Raw genomic sequence first — 18,173 nt, 5'->3', positions numbered from 1 at the left:
GACGTAACATTACAATTATAATTGTGCTGTAGATTACTGGCTAGTATTTGTTGGCTACATACCTCTACTGGATACAATCAGAAGTGCTTAATTTGGTGTCATGGGCTCTATACTGTTGACACCAAAAAGAGATTCCTCTTCAGCCAGTGATTAATGTAGACTGCAACAGTCTTAACACCAACCAAGATGGTAGAGGGAGCACTACTCAACCAAGCTGGAGAGAGGGGAGATATCTTTGCCTCTAGCTTCTCATTACATCAACCCCCTGCCTTTAGCTGTAGTAGCAGTGGCCTGTGCTTTGGTAGTGGGAGCATCTGGGTTTCATCTCTGTTGTCACAAAAATCTGAATGGCTGGGGATGACCATACATCCCTTATTTCAAAGGACCATCTCTTATTTCATTGATTTGTTGTATGAGTAAAGGAAGGCGTTGCAGAGCAGTACTTAAAGAATGAAATTGTTGATTAAATCTTGTTTTCAGCATAGAAATCAACCTGAAGAAACCTAGTCCTTTTAACAAAAGGTTCTCCTTTTGTGTTCTAAGACTGCATTGAATTGCACATCTAAAATGAAAATCAAGGATGTGGCTTTGTGTTTGAGACTTTGCCTGTTAAAACATTCAGAAGATTTTTTACCTAGCCCTCTGTTTTTGCACTTTTAAAAACTATTCTTATATGCACTTGTAACACAAGTAAGGAAATGCTGGGAACACTTTAGAAAATTTCTGGAAAAGTAAAGGTTCAATGGCTAAGTAAACAGAAAATGCTTGCCATAAATGGACACCAGTATGCTTTATTGCAAGGAAGGTACTGTGTGTAGGGGAAAAGGTGGAGCTTTGAAACATGGTATCCAGCTCCTCTTCCTCCCAATTTCTTAACACTGATGGAAAGCATATGTTCAGTCCTACCTCAAATGCAGCAGTAGAAAGAATATTTTCCTTGTTTAAACAGACTTGGGTTGCAGAAACCTACTACATTTTTTTAAGGCTGCACTTCAAATTAAGTAAATATCCATTGTGCATGTAAAGAGTTTTATAAATTGGTTTAAAATGTATTGAAATGTATCAAAACTGGTCATTAGTACCATTTTAAACATTAAATTGAAGTTTATGATAATTCCATTGTATACTTCAGGACAGTAGAAACGTACGCTTGAGAGAGAAATACATGATATACTAAGGGAGAAATGGAGTTTCACTAAAACATCCCTTAAAGCATTGTCCTGTATTTTTCATGTGATTTTCCATTATTTCCAGTCATCAGAGGTGGTCGCCCTAGAATCTGAGGCACTGATGTGATTTGCTCAAGATCACATTCAATGCTAATACTGGGCAGCATCTGCACAGGCTTCAAGAAAATATAGGACAACTGTGTAAGACACTCTTCACTGTTTTATTCATGGCAAAATCATTTCCCAGTAGGGCTAGTCTCAAGCTTTAAAAAAGTCAGGCCTCAAAAATCATATTTTTTTTGCTGGGGGGTTGGGAGAAACTTGGGTGGAAGGCCTATATTTGCCTTTTAATTTCTGAGTCTTTGGAGCTACATGCAGATGCTGGTTTCAAGCTTGTGCTGAATGCTGCAAACTTTTTTGTTTAAATGAAAGCTGTGGTTCTCACATAACACAAGTCCAGCATCTGGGGCTTTTAGAAAACCGCCAAATAGCATGACACTGCTGCCAATATTGCGATAGTGGGAAATCCCCCTTCGCTTAGGCAGTAAATGCTCCTGTGTGGGGTGAATGCTGAGAAATAAGACATTTGCCTCACACTGAGTTCTTACATGCAGCAGGATGAGTGGGGCTCTAGAGCCAGCAAGAAGCGCTCCCAAGCCCCTGCATTGGCTTGTAGGACTATAGCCCCCTCATTGTCTATAAATAAGGCCCTTTATATAACGTCCTTTCAGGGCAACTCACAAACTGTCGGTCCCAGGGTACAGAGGAACCTTGCGGTTCGGACTCATCCAGACTACAGCTCCCAGAAGGCTGTGCTCCCTCCAGAATTTAGCGACTAGCTGGGGTGGAGCGTTGCATGCTGGAACTTGCAGTCCCCGCGCGCCATCTCCCGAGCCAATAGCCGACCCCTCCTTTTGTCCACGTCTCACTCCACTAAAGTCTTTCACCGGAATCACGTGCCACAAACGGACCCCCCCCCCAACCCCTTTGGCTCCGATTGGTCCACAGCGACGCCATGTGACGGGCTGAACCCGGAAGCCGCGGAAGAGATTGTTTCCTTGGCTACGCCACAGGAAAGCGAAGGGCCGGTCCTTTCCGTTTGCGCATCGGCGGCGCTGCGAGCGGCAGGCTGCGAGCGGCGAGGATGGGGCTGAGCCGGGCCTAGCGGGGCGGCGGGCAGATGCTGCCATGAGCGGAGCTGCTAGTGGTGAGGGGGGGAGCGGGGACCCCGCAGCCCGCTGGGGCAGATGGAAGCTGCTGGCCCTGGGCCTTCTCTCCGCCTCTTCGGTGCTGGCAGCCGCCCCGGGCGCTGGAGCCATGAGCAGGGAGGAAAAGCGCCGGCTCGGGTAAGCGGGGAGACGCCGCGGCGGTTTGCGGGAGGCGGGGTTGTGCGCAGCTGGCGAGCGCTTACCCTGACCGGCGCCAGTCGTCGCTGCCCCTTGGGGCGGGTGGAAGTGGCCACCGTCCCCTCTGGCATCCCTTTTCCGGGAGGGCTGACCGCTGTGGCTGCCCTTGCGACAGCCCCCGCGCTGTCAGCTGCCTCTGCAGGGCTCAGCCTCTGCCCCCGTGGAAGGAGTGCGGACCCTGTTGCTTGCCCTCCTCTGAGCGTGGGGAGCACTCCCCCTTGGGGCCCGGCCATTCCCCCTGCTCCCACTGGGGTGTGCCTGAGCCCCACTCCGCCCACGCATGGATCTCGGCTGATCCCCAGCACCGTCAGCTAGCGACCTGTGTGACGTTCCCAGCCTGCATCAGAGTGGTGCCTAGCCCCTCAGAGATGTACTTTGATACTGCCCTGAATTTTTGGTATGACAGTCCCAGTCACATCTACCTGCCTATCAGGTCATCTCCCCTTCTCTCGTGGTTGACACCCCTAGTATCTGTGTGGTCATGAAAATTTCAAGTCAGCCATTGTTTATAATTATGGGTGAAAGTGGTCAAAGGTCAAAACCATACTCACTAGGTGTTCGACATGCTCGTCTAATTAAGACAGTGTTTCTGGAACAAGTCAAGGTTTTAGAGCAAATAAGAGATCACATCTTTCATATTGATAAGAGTTGAGATCATCCCTGCCCAGTCACTGTGAGCAATCAAGTAGATTGTTTAGGGAGCCCAATTTGCATGTGTGTATAAAGCTAATTATTTAAAGGATAAAGAGTACAACATCAGTGATGAGGTATGTATTCCAGTGCATAGAGAGTGATTTATTTTTAGAAGGCAGTTCTGCATTCTGATCATTATTGCCACATAATTCCTGTGTCACTTTGACAATTTCATTACCTCCTTTGTGCTTACTGTCATCTTCTGTAAAATGAAGATAGTAATATTTCGCAGGGGTGTTGTGAGGCTCCATTAAGAGGTTTCATTATACAGTTATTTGATCATTAGGTAAAAGGCATTTAATTATAATATGTGCGCTCATTGGATCTTTCATTCAAAGATCTCAAAGCACTTTGAGTACATCACAAAGGCTTGAAAAATACCTTAGCTATGTGTTCCTCACATGGCTACCCAAATGGTTTAGACTCCTTTCCCTGGCCTGTTTACGTTTTAGGTGCATTGTTTAACTAGTTATATTCTGTATGCGCCATCACCATATATATATTGGTGAGCTAGGATCTACCAGTACAGGCAGAAATGTGGATTGCTTCAGGTATTTGTTCAGCTTTTGCAATGCTGCAGAGGTGGAAAGAAGCCACCTTCCTTTCAGAGGTGTTTATTTACTCAGGGGTCTGGGTTGGAGCACCTATGCTAATAGGAGGTTATATATATTTATATGGTAAGAATGTACTTTCCACAGAGATCTCTTCAGATAATGGTCTGGGAATACAGTCCGTTTCAAGGAGAAAAACCTTTTAATTGCTAAGTCATTGCTGGACAATGTTTATAGGCTTTGACTCTGATCCTGCATCTGGGTCTGTATGGGTAGACCGCATGGTCACATTGAAGTGGATGGTGCTCTGTGTGGGCCTAGGATTTCACCTGCACAGCTAAATTGCAGAATTGAGGCCATCAAATGGTTATAATTGGTGAAATGACTGAAAAAGGCATCATTGGGGTCCATGTTTATTCTTTTTCCTACATTGATAATAAACTTGTTTAGATGAGTTAAATTTTTTTTAACTGCCAAGCCAGTAAACTTGGTTGAGTGTTTGAAAATCTAGTTGAGTTCTTCTTGCCTCTTAAATCAGCTGCAACAGTAATAGAGATTTTGTGAACACTGTTGATGATGCCCAAGTCAGAATAGAATCCAACTTGCTCTGTATTTGTGTTACTAATAGTAGGGAAAAACCTGTCTTTTATTAGTAAAATAGTCTTTGCTAAGACAGGAAGCAGCTATTGATGAGTGAGTGCCATTGAATATAGTGACATTTCAGATCATGACCACTATTTAGACATTACAAATATATACATTCATAAATATTATTAAAACCATTTTTTCTTTACTTACCAAGATTGTAATTCAGGGAAAATATGGAACCTGGTAACTTATGATTCCACTAACATGTAAAATAGCTTTTGGTGTTGATGGTATCAACTGTTGCAGAAGGAACACAGAACTATGTACGGGGGTTTTGCTGAATGAGGAGTGTGCCTCCTGCCTGGTTCTTAAATCGACAAAGTGGGTGCTTCTGTTGGTGAGAGAGAGAAAAGGGTTTCCAGCAATACAGCTCTTCTTCAGGTCTAAGAAAGAAACTCAGGGTGTCAGCTAAATACAAGACCAAACAGATTGTTTATCATAAGTAGTTATCACATATTCTAAGGGACCATTCAAGGTGAAGTGGCCTGTTTACACCCCTGTAATCATAGGACAAAAACAGGGGTTATTGTTGTAAGATTGTTGTAATAAGCCATAAATCCATTGTCTTTATTATGGCTTTGTCTACACTGGGGGTATGTCTACACTGGCACTTCATCAGCAAAAATCTTGTCATTCAGGGGTGTTAAAAAAAAACATCTCCCTGAACAGTAAAAGTTTTACCGACTAAAAACCAGTGTGAACAGCACTCGCTGCTGCTTGTGGGGGGTGGAAGTTTTTTGTCAGCAGGAGAGCTCTCTCATTTCGACAAATAGTGGCTACAGTTGCTAAAAGCTGCATATTATAGACATGGCCTAAGACCATGATTTTTAGTGTCTAGCAAAGTATCTAGTAGCCTATTTGGTCTTTTCAGTATAATAATTGTAGTTAAAAAATGAAAATATACTGCACTGGAAAACTGGATTTTATGATTGGAAGTTCTTTTCTCTTTGCAAGTGCAACGCTCCCAGAAACAAATCATTGCACAGTAAATATAGGGACTTGAAGAAGTTTTATTCAGAAGAAGCCCCAGTATTGGAATAGCAGTAGTGTTACAGGACTGGCCTGTTGGGGATCAGTTTGCACACCACCTGCTGCTCTTGGACTAGCTTTAGATAGTGTTTCATTCTCCTCTCTTTCATAAGGTCCAAACAGACCATAAAATATCTTGCCACTGGTTGTTTTACTTCATCAGCTTTACTTGGGCAAAGTTCCAGAGATGAAGTGAATGTTATGTATTTTTATGGACATCTGATATTAATCTCCAGATATTAAACTACAGTGCTTTTATTGTGTTAAAGTTTGACAAACAGAAGAGGAAATATGAAACTGATACTTATTTCAATAAATTTTTTTCTGTTCCTTTTCTTAGGAGTCAAGTGTTAGAAATGTTTGATCATGCTTATAGCAATTACATGGTAAGTAAAATACCAATTTCTTCAATTACACTTACACATAAATTAAAGTTTGTTTTGCATTTGTCAGCAGTTCTATGATCGACCTGGCAGATTTAAAAAAACTTGCTGAAACTCTGTTGGGGGGAAAACTGAAGCTGAAGTTCATATATGAAGCTTATAAGATTTTCTTTTGAAGTGTCTGCATATGAGAAATATGAATGTGGGGGACAGTAATGTTTGATCACAGGAACAGTAGCTAGGAATTCCTGATAGGTTACTTAACCTATGCTTGATTTTTTTTTTCCCTAGATCTGAAATGCAGTAATCTCTAAGAATTTAAGTGTTTGTTTGTAAAGATAATTGAAAATAAAAAGTGCTAAGTTATGGAATTTAAAAATATTTTAAAGGGAAGATGTTGCAATACAGTCTTAAAGTCCGATTTTTTCCAGTTGGATCCTTACAGTTGGCCTATAAAGCTAAAAGCTAACGGGGCTCTGTATAGATAAACCTGCATTTCAGGATCAGGACCTTTCTATGTAAACCTGCTTGCTGCTATTAATGTAGTTTGTCTCCTCTTGTAAATTTCTTACTAAATCAATGTTCCCTTGACTTATTTGGTAGCATGAGACCTCTGAACAAAAATGTTGCAAAATACCTACAGACCAAGAACATTTGAAAAGATACGTGTCTGTAGTTATCAAATTCTAGTGAACACAATAATTGTTAATAATGTATTGGTTGTGCTAGTGAATATAAAAATGTTTATATATTCCTGCAGATAACTTTTGATTACACTTTATTGGCCTAACATTAATTTTGTAACCTCACATTTGCCTTGTGATGTTATATTTGCTGTAGATTTTGCAGCTGCTTTGCTCACAAAAGTTCCATTTCACTTAAAAAATAAAAATAAAAATAAAAAAAACCCTGTAGCATCAGACCCATATTACATAACCTGGTGCTAAATAGACAATTGTAAATTAAGTGGTCCACATTTGCTACTACTTATATGGGGTGTGTGTGTGTGTGCGTTGTAATTTAGTGTTGTCAAAACAATTTTAGGTCTGTTTCAGTTGTCTTGGACATGAGACTGTTTTGTTGTTTAGTCAGTCTTGTTATATCCTAATTTATTAGTTTAGTCCTGTTCCAGAATAAATATTTTTATTTCAACAGTAGAATTTTTCAATTTAAAATACAGTTATTGGTAAGAATACAATACTATCAATACACTGAAATGGGAAACATTTAGGAGGAAACAGGTGACCCTTGTTAACTGTACATCTGAAAATCTAAGGCCATCTAAAGTTTTTTCCACAGCCCTGAATGACATAAGTTATACTGACAAAAGCGGTACTGTAGGCATGGCCTGAAATACCAGTCATTCTTATGATACCTTAGTTTAGTAAAGTATGTACTTTTAACAAAAACATTTTAATTGTTTTCAACTTTGTATTTTCTCTGCTGGGGATATACGTGTTCTTATTACAACACAGACCTTTCTTTAGTAAATTGCACCTGCTCACACATGGAAAACCACTGTCCCTTGAGAGTATGTTGACTGTACGGCTCAATATTATGCAGTAACCCTTTAACTTCCAAGGAGGTTAAAAGGTAATGAGACATGTAAATAGAAAATGCATACAGTGAATGAGATTCTTTGCTGTTTATAAATACCAAAGGTATTAAAACGCAGAAGAGAAGCTATTGTGAGAACTGGTTTTTATTAAACATGTTCAGGTATGTAGGCTATGAAATAATTTCTAGAGTTACTTGAAACTCAGCTACATAAAAATGTCTGGCTTTCAGTCTGCCTTGCTCTGTCTTTTTTGCTTTTAATTAGAGAACATATCTTGCCTAACATTAGACAAAACTCTTCAGTCAGCTGAGACATTTGTGCTTTACTTTGCATTACCGTAAATTTGAAGCTAATAGCTACCTTCTCTATATTTGTGGCAAGAAAATGTTGGGTTAAGAGGAAGTATGACTTCAGATATCCTGGAAGCATAAATGTCAAAAGGATATTTACTTGCCACGTATGCTAGAGCATTAAGCAAACAAGTCATATTCTGTATTTGTTTAACTTGAAGTAAAGACTGGAGTTTCAACCTTGACACTGAGAGCAAGAAAATTAAGTTGTGTGGATTTTTTTTTAAAGCAGTTTTTGAGACATGGAGCTGAAAATTGTTGATTTACTATTTCTGTGTTTTTGGACTTGAGTGGATTAGGCTCACATTTCATGTTTGCATGCAGTGGGTTATTTTTTATACTTTTTCATACGTCAGTTGGGAGGGCAGATAGTAGCTTTTTATTCCCTCACTGACAAGTCTAATAACTAGGAGCATTTCTTCACACTCTCACAAAGGATATATGAAAAAACAGTTGTTAGTCCCTTGGGTAAATAGTCCTAATCATACTGCAGTGGCAGCCGTGTGCATTTTTTTCAAGTGGAATGTAACAATGCTGTTCTTAATCTGGACTCCTGACATAGACCAAACAGCCCTATTTGTCAATCAGGACATGTTCTTATGAATTTAAGACATACAGATATTTAAACCTATGTAGTTCGTGTGCCAAATTTTGACCTTGATACATCTCTTTATCCACTGATCTCAATTGAATTGGAAGGGGGTATAACTCAGGACAGCTTTCCGCCCATAGCCTTAACCCATCTCTAGACAGATCTAGATAACTAACCTGTATTCCCTCATTTTTCAGAGTGTTTCCTGCTTTTCAGGATGTAGACTATTACTTTTTTTTTAGTGAGTAATGTTTCCTTTCTGTCTGTATTGAAGGTAGCTTTATCAGAATTACCTGATTATTGGCTTCCTCCACACTTTTAGCTAGTGATCTCTTAATTTTGAAATTGCTTCTACTTCACAGTTCATGAATCAGTTTTTCACGATAATTGTACAGTGTACAATATTCAAAATGAGAGCTATACCCTGGCTCTGGTAGCTGAACTTAGGAAGAATAGAAGGTGGTGATCGGAGCAGAGTTTTCAAAGAACAATAGGCCCTCAATTGAAAAACAACCCATACTTTTTCTTCCTTACCCCGTGTGTCTGGGTAAACAGTCACACTAATCTGTCACAGCACATACTCATAAACGATATTGAATATGTTCCACTGCCTATATTCATTTGCTGCACATTTGCTTCTGTTATGCTGCTCATTAGATTTCTACCCTCAAATTAGAATTAGATAGTATAATACAGCAACCAGTGGAACTGAGGTAGACATGTTCCATCACTAATTGTTCCCTCATACTACATGTCTTATAGAAAGTCAACACCTTGCACAACATTTATTTTAAGTATTTTTTGGTCTTTATAAAGCTTTATTTTCCTAATTCTATTAGTGATTCTTGTAACTTGCCAAAAAAACCAGGTCACTGTTCATAATTAAAATTTGTATGTATGTTTTTATTTCTTTACATGTGTCATTCTCGTAGTGGTTTAAAAATAAAACTATTTGGTGAAAAGCTTTGAATTTACTAGCCCAAGTACAAAACTTACTTATTGCCTTTTCCTCTGTTGATTACTAAGAAAAAAGCCAGCAGTGCTTGTCAAAAAAGCCAGGAGCAAATAGAATTTTGAAAAGCTATTTTAAAAAGAAACTTAAAAATCAAGTCTTACACCAAAATATTTCACCAGTCTCTGGTATCACTCTTATTTCAGTTTCTGACTCTCCAACCTTAGTGCCTTTTATTTTGACAGTTACCAAAACTCTGAACTAGGGCCTTAAGGCTTGATTTTGCTCACATTGAAGTCAGCTACAAAATTTGCATTGACTTCAGTGGGACCATAAACAGGTATTTTATTCAGCGCACCTGAATTGAACTATGCTGACATTGCTGATATTTCTGACTGACTGAAGGATGCTAAGTACGTAGTGTTAGAGCAGGGGTCGGCAACCTTTCAGAAGCGGTGTGCCGAGTCTTCATTTATTCACTCTAATTTAAGGTTTCACATGCCGGTAATACATGTTTTTTAGAAGGTCTCTCTCTGTAAGTCTATATATTATATAACTAAACTAGTGTTGCATTGTAAAATAAACAGGGTTTTCAAAATGTTTAAGAAGCTTCAATTAAAATGAAATTAAAATGTTGATCTTACGCTGCCGGCCCGCTCAGCCCGCTGCTGGTCTGGGGTTCTGTTCACCTAGGTCGGCAGCGGGCTGAGCGGGGCCTGCGGCCAGGACCCCAGCTGGCAAGGGTCCGTCAGCCAGAACCCCAGACCAGCAGCAGGCTGTGCGGGGCTGGTGGCCAGGACCCAGAGGACTGGGGGCAGAGGGCTGGAGTCAGGGATGAGGGCTGGGTATGTGGGGGGGTGTAGGTGTCAGGGCTGAGGGGGCGCTGGGTATGAGTGGAGGTGCCAGAGTCAGGGCTATGGTTGCGGGTGGCGAGGGGGGATGAAGGAGTCAAGCAGAGGGCTGAGTATGTATGAGGAAGATACAGTGCTCAGGGCAGGGGCCTGGGTAGCGGTGCGGGGCTCAGGGCAGAGGGCATGGTGTGTGTGTTGGGGATCAGGGCTCAGGGGAGAGTGCTGGGTGACTGCCCCCCTAATAACTCTCAACCCCGCTGCTCCTTGTCCCCTGACTACCCCCTCCTGGGACCCCACCCCCGATCTAAGCCTCCCTGTTCCTTGTCCCCAGACTGGACTCTACTTCCTACCTGTCCCCTGACTGCACCGACCCTTACCCACAGCCCTGTCCCCAGCCAGACCCCTGGGACTCCCATGCCTGTCCAACCACTCCCTGCCCCACTCCCGACCCATCCAACCCCCCCCAACTCCCTGCCTGCCCCAACCCCTTTCCACACCCCTGCCTCCTGACAGGACCCCCAGAACTCCCAACTCATACAACCCCCCCACTCCTTATCCCCTGACCACTCCCTTCAGAGACCCCCCCACCCTAACTTCTCCCCCCAGGACCCTCCTTGCTCCCAGTCCCCTGACTGCCCTGACCCCTATTCACCCCCTGCCCCCTCACAAACCCTAGGACTCCCTGCCCCATCCAACCCACCCCCACCTCTAACCCACCCTGCTCCCTGTCCCCTAACTGCCCCCACCCCTTATCCAACCCCCCCAGCCCAGAGCCCCTTATCATGAGGCTCCACACAGAGCTAGATACGCTGCTCCGCGGGAGCACACAGCCCCGCCCCTCCGGTTGAGCAGGGAGCGTGTCTGCCTCCCTGCGGAGCCAAACGCTGCCCCGCGGGAGCTCACAGCCCTGACCCCCAGAGCGCTGCGCGCGGCGGCAGGGCTCCAGGGGAGGGGAGAAGGCGTGGGAGGAGCCAGCAGCTTGCTGTGCTCGGCCCCGCGCTCTGGCCCGAGAGCGCGGACCCCGCAGCTTGCTGTGGCAGGAGAGTGGGGCCATTTGCCCACCCTGTGCACACAGCTATGCTTCTGCTCCCTGCCCCCGCGGGGGAAGTGGAGGGCAGAGGAGAGGATGCTGGGCTGGGCAGGATTTTTAGTGGCATGCTGGAGTCCTGGTAGGCTCCAGCGTGCCATTAAAAATTGGCTCGCATGCCGTCTTTGGCACGCGTGCCATAGGTTGCCGACCCCTGTGTTAGAGTAAAACTGTTTTGCTAGAGCAGTGGAGAGTAATCCTTCTCCTCACCCCTGAAATGGCCATCATTTTCAAAAACTACTCCAAACTTGTCATGTTTTCTTTTGTTACACATAGTCATTTGGTTGTATTTTATTGTTTTATATTCTGACTGAGTTCTTTTCTCATCTTCACTGATTCTGTGGCCTTGGACAAATCATGAAGGGTAAAATTTTCAAAGCATCTAGGTCCAGTTTTCAAAAGTGGCTTAGGAGCATCTATCGCTTTCATTTTTTTCAGTGAGGCTTAGGCTCCTACGTCACTTAAGTGCTTTTTAAAATGTTATCCTTAATCTTTGAACTTCCTTGTCTCCTTTCTGTAAAATTGAGCTAATTTTCACATTTTTGTAAAATGAGCAAGTCTTCCACCCAGACTGTTTTTGCATTAGCGTTGGATGATAGATCAGTTCTTTAATGGAGGAAAGAGACTGCTTGATTCACAGTGTAGATCTTCTCCACTGCAGAAATGCAGTCTTCTGTGCATTTGTTGCAGGAAACAGAAGATGGACCTCAAGTGTTCAAATTGAGCATTTATTTCAGAAATGCCATTAAATACTCCAAAACTATTTTTTCTCTGGGGTGGGGAGAAGGGGCATTGTACTGTATGGCCTGGCTGCTAGTATGTTCTATGTGGTTTAACGGTTGTCAGTCACTGAACATGAAGAGGAAACTGCTGCTGTGTTATCTTGAGTTTGAGTTTAGCCAGATAGATGATACATAGATTTTCATAAATTTACTACAATTCTGCTTCCTTTCAACAGGTTACAATGATTTAATTAAGTATCAGAGGGGTAGCCGTGTTAGTCTGGATCTGTAAAAGCAGCAAAGAATCCTGTGGCACCTTATAGACTAACAGACGTTTTGGAGCATGAGCTTTCGTGGGTGAATACCCACTTCATCGGATGCATCTGACGAAGTGGGTATTCACCCACGAAAGCTCGTGCTTCAAAACGTCTGTTAGTCTATAAGGTGCCACAGGATTCTTTGCTGCTTTTTAATGATTTAATTAAACTGTACTGTACTCTCTTTACCTTCTGGTTTTGTTCTTACAGGAACATGCCTACCCAGCTGATGAACTCATGCCTTTAACTTGCCGTGGACGGGTTCGGGGTCAGGAACCAAGTCGTGGGGATGTAGACGATGCCTTGGGAAAGTTAGTATTTGAAGCAGTGATTATCTTTTATGAACATGCAAATCTTACCACATTTTGCTGCTAATACTTCAGCTGATGCACACTCAAAACCCTTGTTTGATTTTCTAGATCGGGGTAGGCAAACTATGGCCTGTGAGCTGGATCCAGCCCATCAGGGCTTTGGATCTGGCCTGCGGGATTGCCAGCCCAGTGGCGCAGCGGGGCTAAGGCAGGCTCCTTGCCCGACCTGGCCCTACGCCACTCCTGAAAGCGGCTGGCACTGTGTCCCTGCAGCCCCTGGGAGGAGGGGGGTGGGCAGAGGGCTCCAGGTGCTGCCATCATCTGCAGGCACTGCCCCCACACAGCTCCCATTGGCCGGGACCGGTGAACCATGGCCAATGGGAGCTTCAGAGGAGGTACCCGCAGGCAAGGGCAGCATGCAGAGCCCTCTGCCTGCTCCTGCCCCCCCCCACACACAGGGGCCACAGGGTTGTGGTTCTGGCTGCTTCCAGGAGCAGTGTGGGGCCAGGGCATGCAGGGAGCCTGCCTTAGCCCCACTACTCACCGCTGCCACCCTGGAGCCGCTCAAGGTAAGCAGTGCCGGGTTGGAGCCTGCACCCCAACCCCCTGCCCTGAGCTCCCTGCCACATCCCGCATCCCAACCCTCTGCCACATCCCGCATCCCTCCTGCATCCCAGCTCCCTGCCCTGAGCCCCTTGCCACATCCCAGCTCCCTGCTCTGAGCCCCCTGTTGCACCCCCTGTACCCTAACTCCTTGCCCTAAGCCCCTTCCTGCACACCACACCCTCTCCCACACCCCACATTCCCTCCTGCACCCTTGCCCCAGCCCTACATTCATGGCCCTGCATGCAATTTCCCCACCCAGATATGGCCCTCAGAACAAAAGTTTGTCCACCCCTGTTCTAGATGCACACAAATGCAGAATTGTGTCATATTATAAATGAGAGAGGTGGTGGGAACAAAACACAGTTTAGTAATTTCTATAGCCACTTTTCCTCTCTTCTTATGAGGTTAACTGATATGTAGTTATTCCTTTATCAAGAAAAATGAAACTGACCTCATCAAGTGAGGTAAGAGTTTAGAATAATTTTGGATAGCACAATTTTTTTCTTAGCGAAATCATCCATACATCAGTGCACACTTAAGGCCACCAGTGAATTCAGTGGCTGAAACGGGTGTGGCTGGGTTCATTGTCAGCTCTTCAGAGCAAGAGACTACTGGCTGTTGTGCTAGTTTAATAAGCCACATTTTAAATGACAGAAAGCTTTCAAAGGTAACTAAAAACAAGAAGTCAAAATGACTCTTACCATCATAAGTGTAAACTATTCATTAGCTCCAGTTCTGGTCAGTAGGAGTTGCTAATGTCTATTCAAAGAAGTATGGTCAGTATTTACACCCTTCTGTTTAAATATCCATCATTTAAAACTAGCATATTTTTTATTAACTGGCAATCTGTGATGATTGCGTCACATTATTTCTAAGATTTTTGGGTTAAAAATAACATCATAACATAATATCTACCAAAACCATACCGAATTTTAATTATATATCTGGTTTAAATGTTATTTCATAGGTTTTCACTGACACTGATTGATACCTTGGACACTCTTGTGGTAGGTTTGATCTGTTTTGCAATGTTTAATTGACGAATAAACTGTTTATCTACCTCTAGTCAGATTTCCAGGTTAGAATTCTGTTCTTTTGAAATAATCGTGAAGTGTTAAGTAAGGAAACTCAGTTAAGTCTCTTATTCCATCAAAAAGGCAGCTACTCTGTTGTAAAGACCTGTAAACAATGGATACAACTGACACTGATGTTACTTGGAATTTTTTTTAAATACTAAAATACTTCCTTGGCCTTGTAGTTGATCCAAATGAATGCCCATTGTGTTGCTGTTACTTCTTTTTTTTACTTACAACAGTAATATACATTTGCTTCACCTGCTAATGTAAGGGCTTTTCTACACTTAAAATGCTGCAGCAGCACTGCTGCATCGCTGTAGTGCTTCAGTGTGCCAATGGGAAGGGTTTTGCTGTCAGTGTAGGTCAGAGGTGGGCAAACTTTTTGGCCCAAGGGCCACATCTGGGTATGGAAATTGTATGGCAGGCCATGAATGCTCACAAAATTGGGGGTTGGGATGCGGGAGAGGGTGGGAGCTCCGTCTGGGAGTGTGGGCTCTGGGGTGGGGCGGGGATGCAGAAGGGTGCTCTTGGCTGGGACTGAGGGGTTCAGAGGGCAAGAGGGGGATCAGGGCTGGGGCAGGGTGGTTGGGGCACGGGCGGGGGTCAGTGATACAGGCTCCGGGGGGCGCTTACCTCAAGCAGCTCCCAGAACCAGCAGCATGTCCCCCCTCTGGCTTCTATGCGGAGGCAGCAGAGAGCTGCCTCGTCGCTTGGGGTGGGTGGAGACCCCTGGCTGCCCCTATGTTTAGGAGCTGGAGAGGGGCAAGCCGCTGCTTCCAGGAGTTGTGCGGAGCAGGGCAAGTCCCCAACTCTGCTCCCCAGCGGGAGCTCGAGGGACGGATTAAAATGTCTGGAGGGACTGATGCGGCCTCTGGCCTGTAGTTTGCCTACCCCTGGTGTAAGTACTCTGCCTCCCTGTGAGGTGCTATTTACACAGAGGGTTAGTTAGGTCCATTTAACTCTTGCTCAGTGGGGTGGATATTTCACAGCCCTGAGTGATGTAGTTATACTGAGCTAAATTTCTAGTGTAGATCAGGCCCAAGTTGATCTGTTAACTTCTGAGACTTTTACTCCTGGGGGAATTCTGTGCCAAAAAATTAAAAATTCTACACACAATTGTGATGACTTTATTTGTCAAAATAACACAATATAATCATGCCAGTTTCAATTATTTTGAGAATTCATTTCAAAATACCTCTTAGCAACTATGTCTGTAACAATACAGACGACAAAAAAGATTCCCTAAGGAGTAAAGAGGAGTGAGTAAAGAAACCCCTACAAAACTGCAGTTCCTGTTTCTCTTCCCTTCCCCCTCTCACAGAGCCCAGCCACAGGGCTGCACCCCCTCCCACCCAAAGCCCAGCTGTGGGGCACCCCTGGCCTAGACACCCACGCTCGCCTTCCAGAGCTCAGCTTCGGGGTGCCCCCCAACCCAGACACCTGCACCTGCAGGGGCCTCCCTGGCCCAGACACCTGTGCCCCCTTCTCTCAGAACTTAGCCACAGGAGAGCCCCCCTCTGCTCCCTGGGTCAGAAACCTGCCCCACCCCCCCAAGAGCCCAACCATGGGGTGCCTCCCCAGCTCAGACACCTGCACCCCCTCCCTACCCTATAGAGCAGCCGTGCTCACCCCCCACCCCAGAGCCCAGGGATCCAGAGGGAGAAAGAGCCTGATGCTGAATCCCAGGGTTGTATGGAGTTTCCTGCACGCTGCCTCCTTCTTTCAGGCATGCCAAGAACTGCAGCTGTGGGAAACTCTCCAGCTCCAATCCCTCCCTCCAGCAGTGTCTTCTATTTGTGAACTGGGCTCTGCCAGGTCCAATGGTCCCTAGTGGCCAGCAGGAGCTCTGCAGCACCAGTTCTGAAGGAAAAAAGTCCTTTGGTCTGACCCAGTATGGCTGTTCTTATGTTTCTTAGGCAAAATTTACAATACAGTACTGTACTATGTGAATTTAAAAATATTTCTTTTGTTTTTTACCCTGCAAATACCTTTAATCAAAAATAAAGTGAACACTGTACACTTTGTATTTTATGTTGTAATTGAAATCAATATATTTTAAGATGTTGAAAACATGCAAAAATATTTAAATAAATGATATTCTATTATTTTTAACAGTGCAGTAAAAACTGTTACTTTTTTTAATTGCATGATTAATCACGATTTTTTTAAATCGCCTGACAGTCTTATATTCAGACTTTATAGCAGGCATGAGCTTGAACTGTGGATTTCAGTTCCAGATTTTGAGGAATAGAATATGTGGGTGCAGGCGGTAGAAAAAACTGACTACAATGTACTATAGTGAAAGAAAGGAACAAAACTGGGTAATCGTCAGACACGTTTTCAGTGAATTATTCCCTGTTGAAAACTACTCTGTCATTCGCATATGTCACTATAGCAAACCAGACTAACAGTGATACCTATTCACATAATGTATCAGAATATGATATGGTCAGGCAGAAAAGCAATTTGAGCCATTTTGAGTATTTCCTGCTTTTTAACACAATGAACTTTATATCATACGTGAATGTCTGACTACACTAGCACTTTTTGAAGTAGATCAGTTTTACAGCACTGGAACCTAAAATGACTAAAGTTATTTTTGTTTTCCAGGTGTTAAATAAAACCAAAGAGTTTGAAGATGCTGTAAAAAATGTGATAAAAGATGTTAATTTAGATAATGACATAGTTGTATCAGTGTTTGAAACTAATATAAGAGTCCTTGGGTAAGTAACTAGTTTTCTTTGTTTTCAGTGCACTTAAGATGTGATCTCAAGCTTATGTCCTGTCAAACATTTCCTTCCACCTCAGCTGATGTTGAGAATGGTGGTTTCCCTGGATCAACAGAATTTAACTTCTGTTGTAGGAAGGAACTGATGTAATAGATGTCAAATTCAGTTGGCTGACACCAGCAGGAGAGCTATTTTCAATACCAATTGAAAAAAGTGCCAGGATAGCAGTGGCTGACAACCTCATTTTTCTAGTGTAGATGTGGCCTCAAAGCTAAGATTATGTTGTCAAACATTGTGTATATCGAATGTCAAATTTCTATAGTTTATAAAATTCGACTTGTATAATCTCATGGGTTCTAGTTATTTATGTTTTGAGTCAAAAAGGAGTGTGCAGTATATTAGGTCTGTGGCTAAGGGATAATTCTGAAAGGTGATGATCACTCTTGAGGATGAAAAAGACAACATCTATTTGTGTTTTTTTTAAAAAAAATCATCAAGGTGCTGACAGGTTTCTTCAAAGAAGCTTGTGTATAGATATTAAACAAGTATGCTCCTCAGAATTCAGATAACTTTACTACATTTTCAAAGTTTTCACATAGAAGTAAATGATGATCAATATTTGATTACTGTGGGCTTATATAAACATCATCACTTCATTTAGCTCATGATAACCTTTAAGATACTGACCTCTACCCCATCCATGTGCAGGATTAATCATCTAGTTCTCTTCAGTAATCTACTACTTTGATGTGTTTTATATATATTCAGTGAAATGCTATAGGGAACAATTTATTGTTAACGATCTGCTCATCACCACAGCTTCCACTGATTTCAGTTGGAATTGTATGTGCTCAGCACTTCTGAAACACAGCACAATTGTTTATACAGTGCTTGTCACAGATGATAGAAATTATTTCACTGCTGTGCCCTACTGACGTGAAATACATGTGGATATCTTTTCTTGTGTTTAGAGGTCTTTTAGGTGGGCACTCAGTGGCAATTATGCTGAAAGAAAAAGGTGAATACATGCAGTGGTACAGTGGTGAACTTCTGCACATGGCAAAACAACTGGGCTACAAACTTTTACCTGCTTTTAACACTACTAGCGGTCTCCCTTATCCAAGAGTAAGTGTTTTATAATTC

At 43.3% G+C, this 18,173-nt stretch overlaps 1 protein-coding gene across 7 annotated transcripts in view; it reads left to right on the top strand.

The window, feature by feature from the left end:
• Positions 1-2,204: 2,204 nt before the first annotated feature.
• The window catches only part of EDEM3 (ER degradation enhancing alpha-mannosidase like protein 3), a 46,975-nt gene continuing 31,006 nt past the window's right edge, over positions 2,205-18,173 (top strand). For 4 of the 7 annotated variants that reach the window (XR_004001785.1, XR_004001784.1, XR_004001783.1 and 1 more), the window contains exons 1-6: positions 2,206-2,515; positions 5,837-5,882; positions 12,519-12,619; positions 14,193-14,232; positions 16,912-17,024; positions 18,002-18,155. Coding sequence is in view for 4 of the 7 variants with exons in the window: in XM_030574168.1 (XP_030430028.1) it covers positions 2,358-2,515; positions 5,837-5,882; positions 12,519-12,619; positions 14,193-14,232; positions 16,912-17,024; positions 18,002-18,155 (612 nt within the window). In the remaining 3 variants the exon portion in view is untranslated. Of the gene's footprint in view, positions 2,516-5,836; positions 5,883-12,518; positions 12,620-14,192; positions 14,233-16,911; positions 17,025-18,001; positions 18,156-18,173 lie in introns of those variants that run through there. The other 3 variants (XM_030574167.1, XM_030574169.1, XM_030574170.1) reach the window with 3 other exon arrangements.

The sequence above is a fragment of the Gopherus evgoodei genome, chromosome 8 (genome assembly GCF_007399415.2).
Source record: "Gopherus evgoodei ecotype Sinaloan lineage chromosome 8, rGopEvg1_v1.p, whole genome shotgun sequence".
NCBI classification, from domain to species: Eukaryota; Metazoa; Chordata; order Testudines; family Testudinidae; genus Gopherus; species Gopherus evgoodei.
The sequence above is the reverse complement of the archived record's forward strand: the minus strand, read 5'-3'. Positions and strand labels throughout refer to the sequence as shown.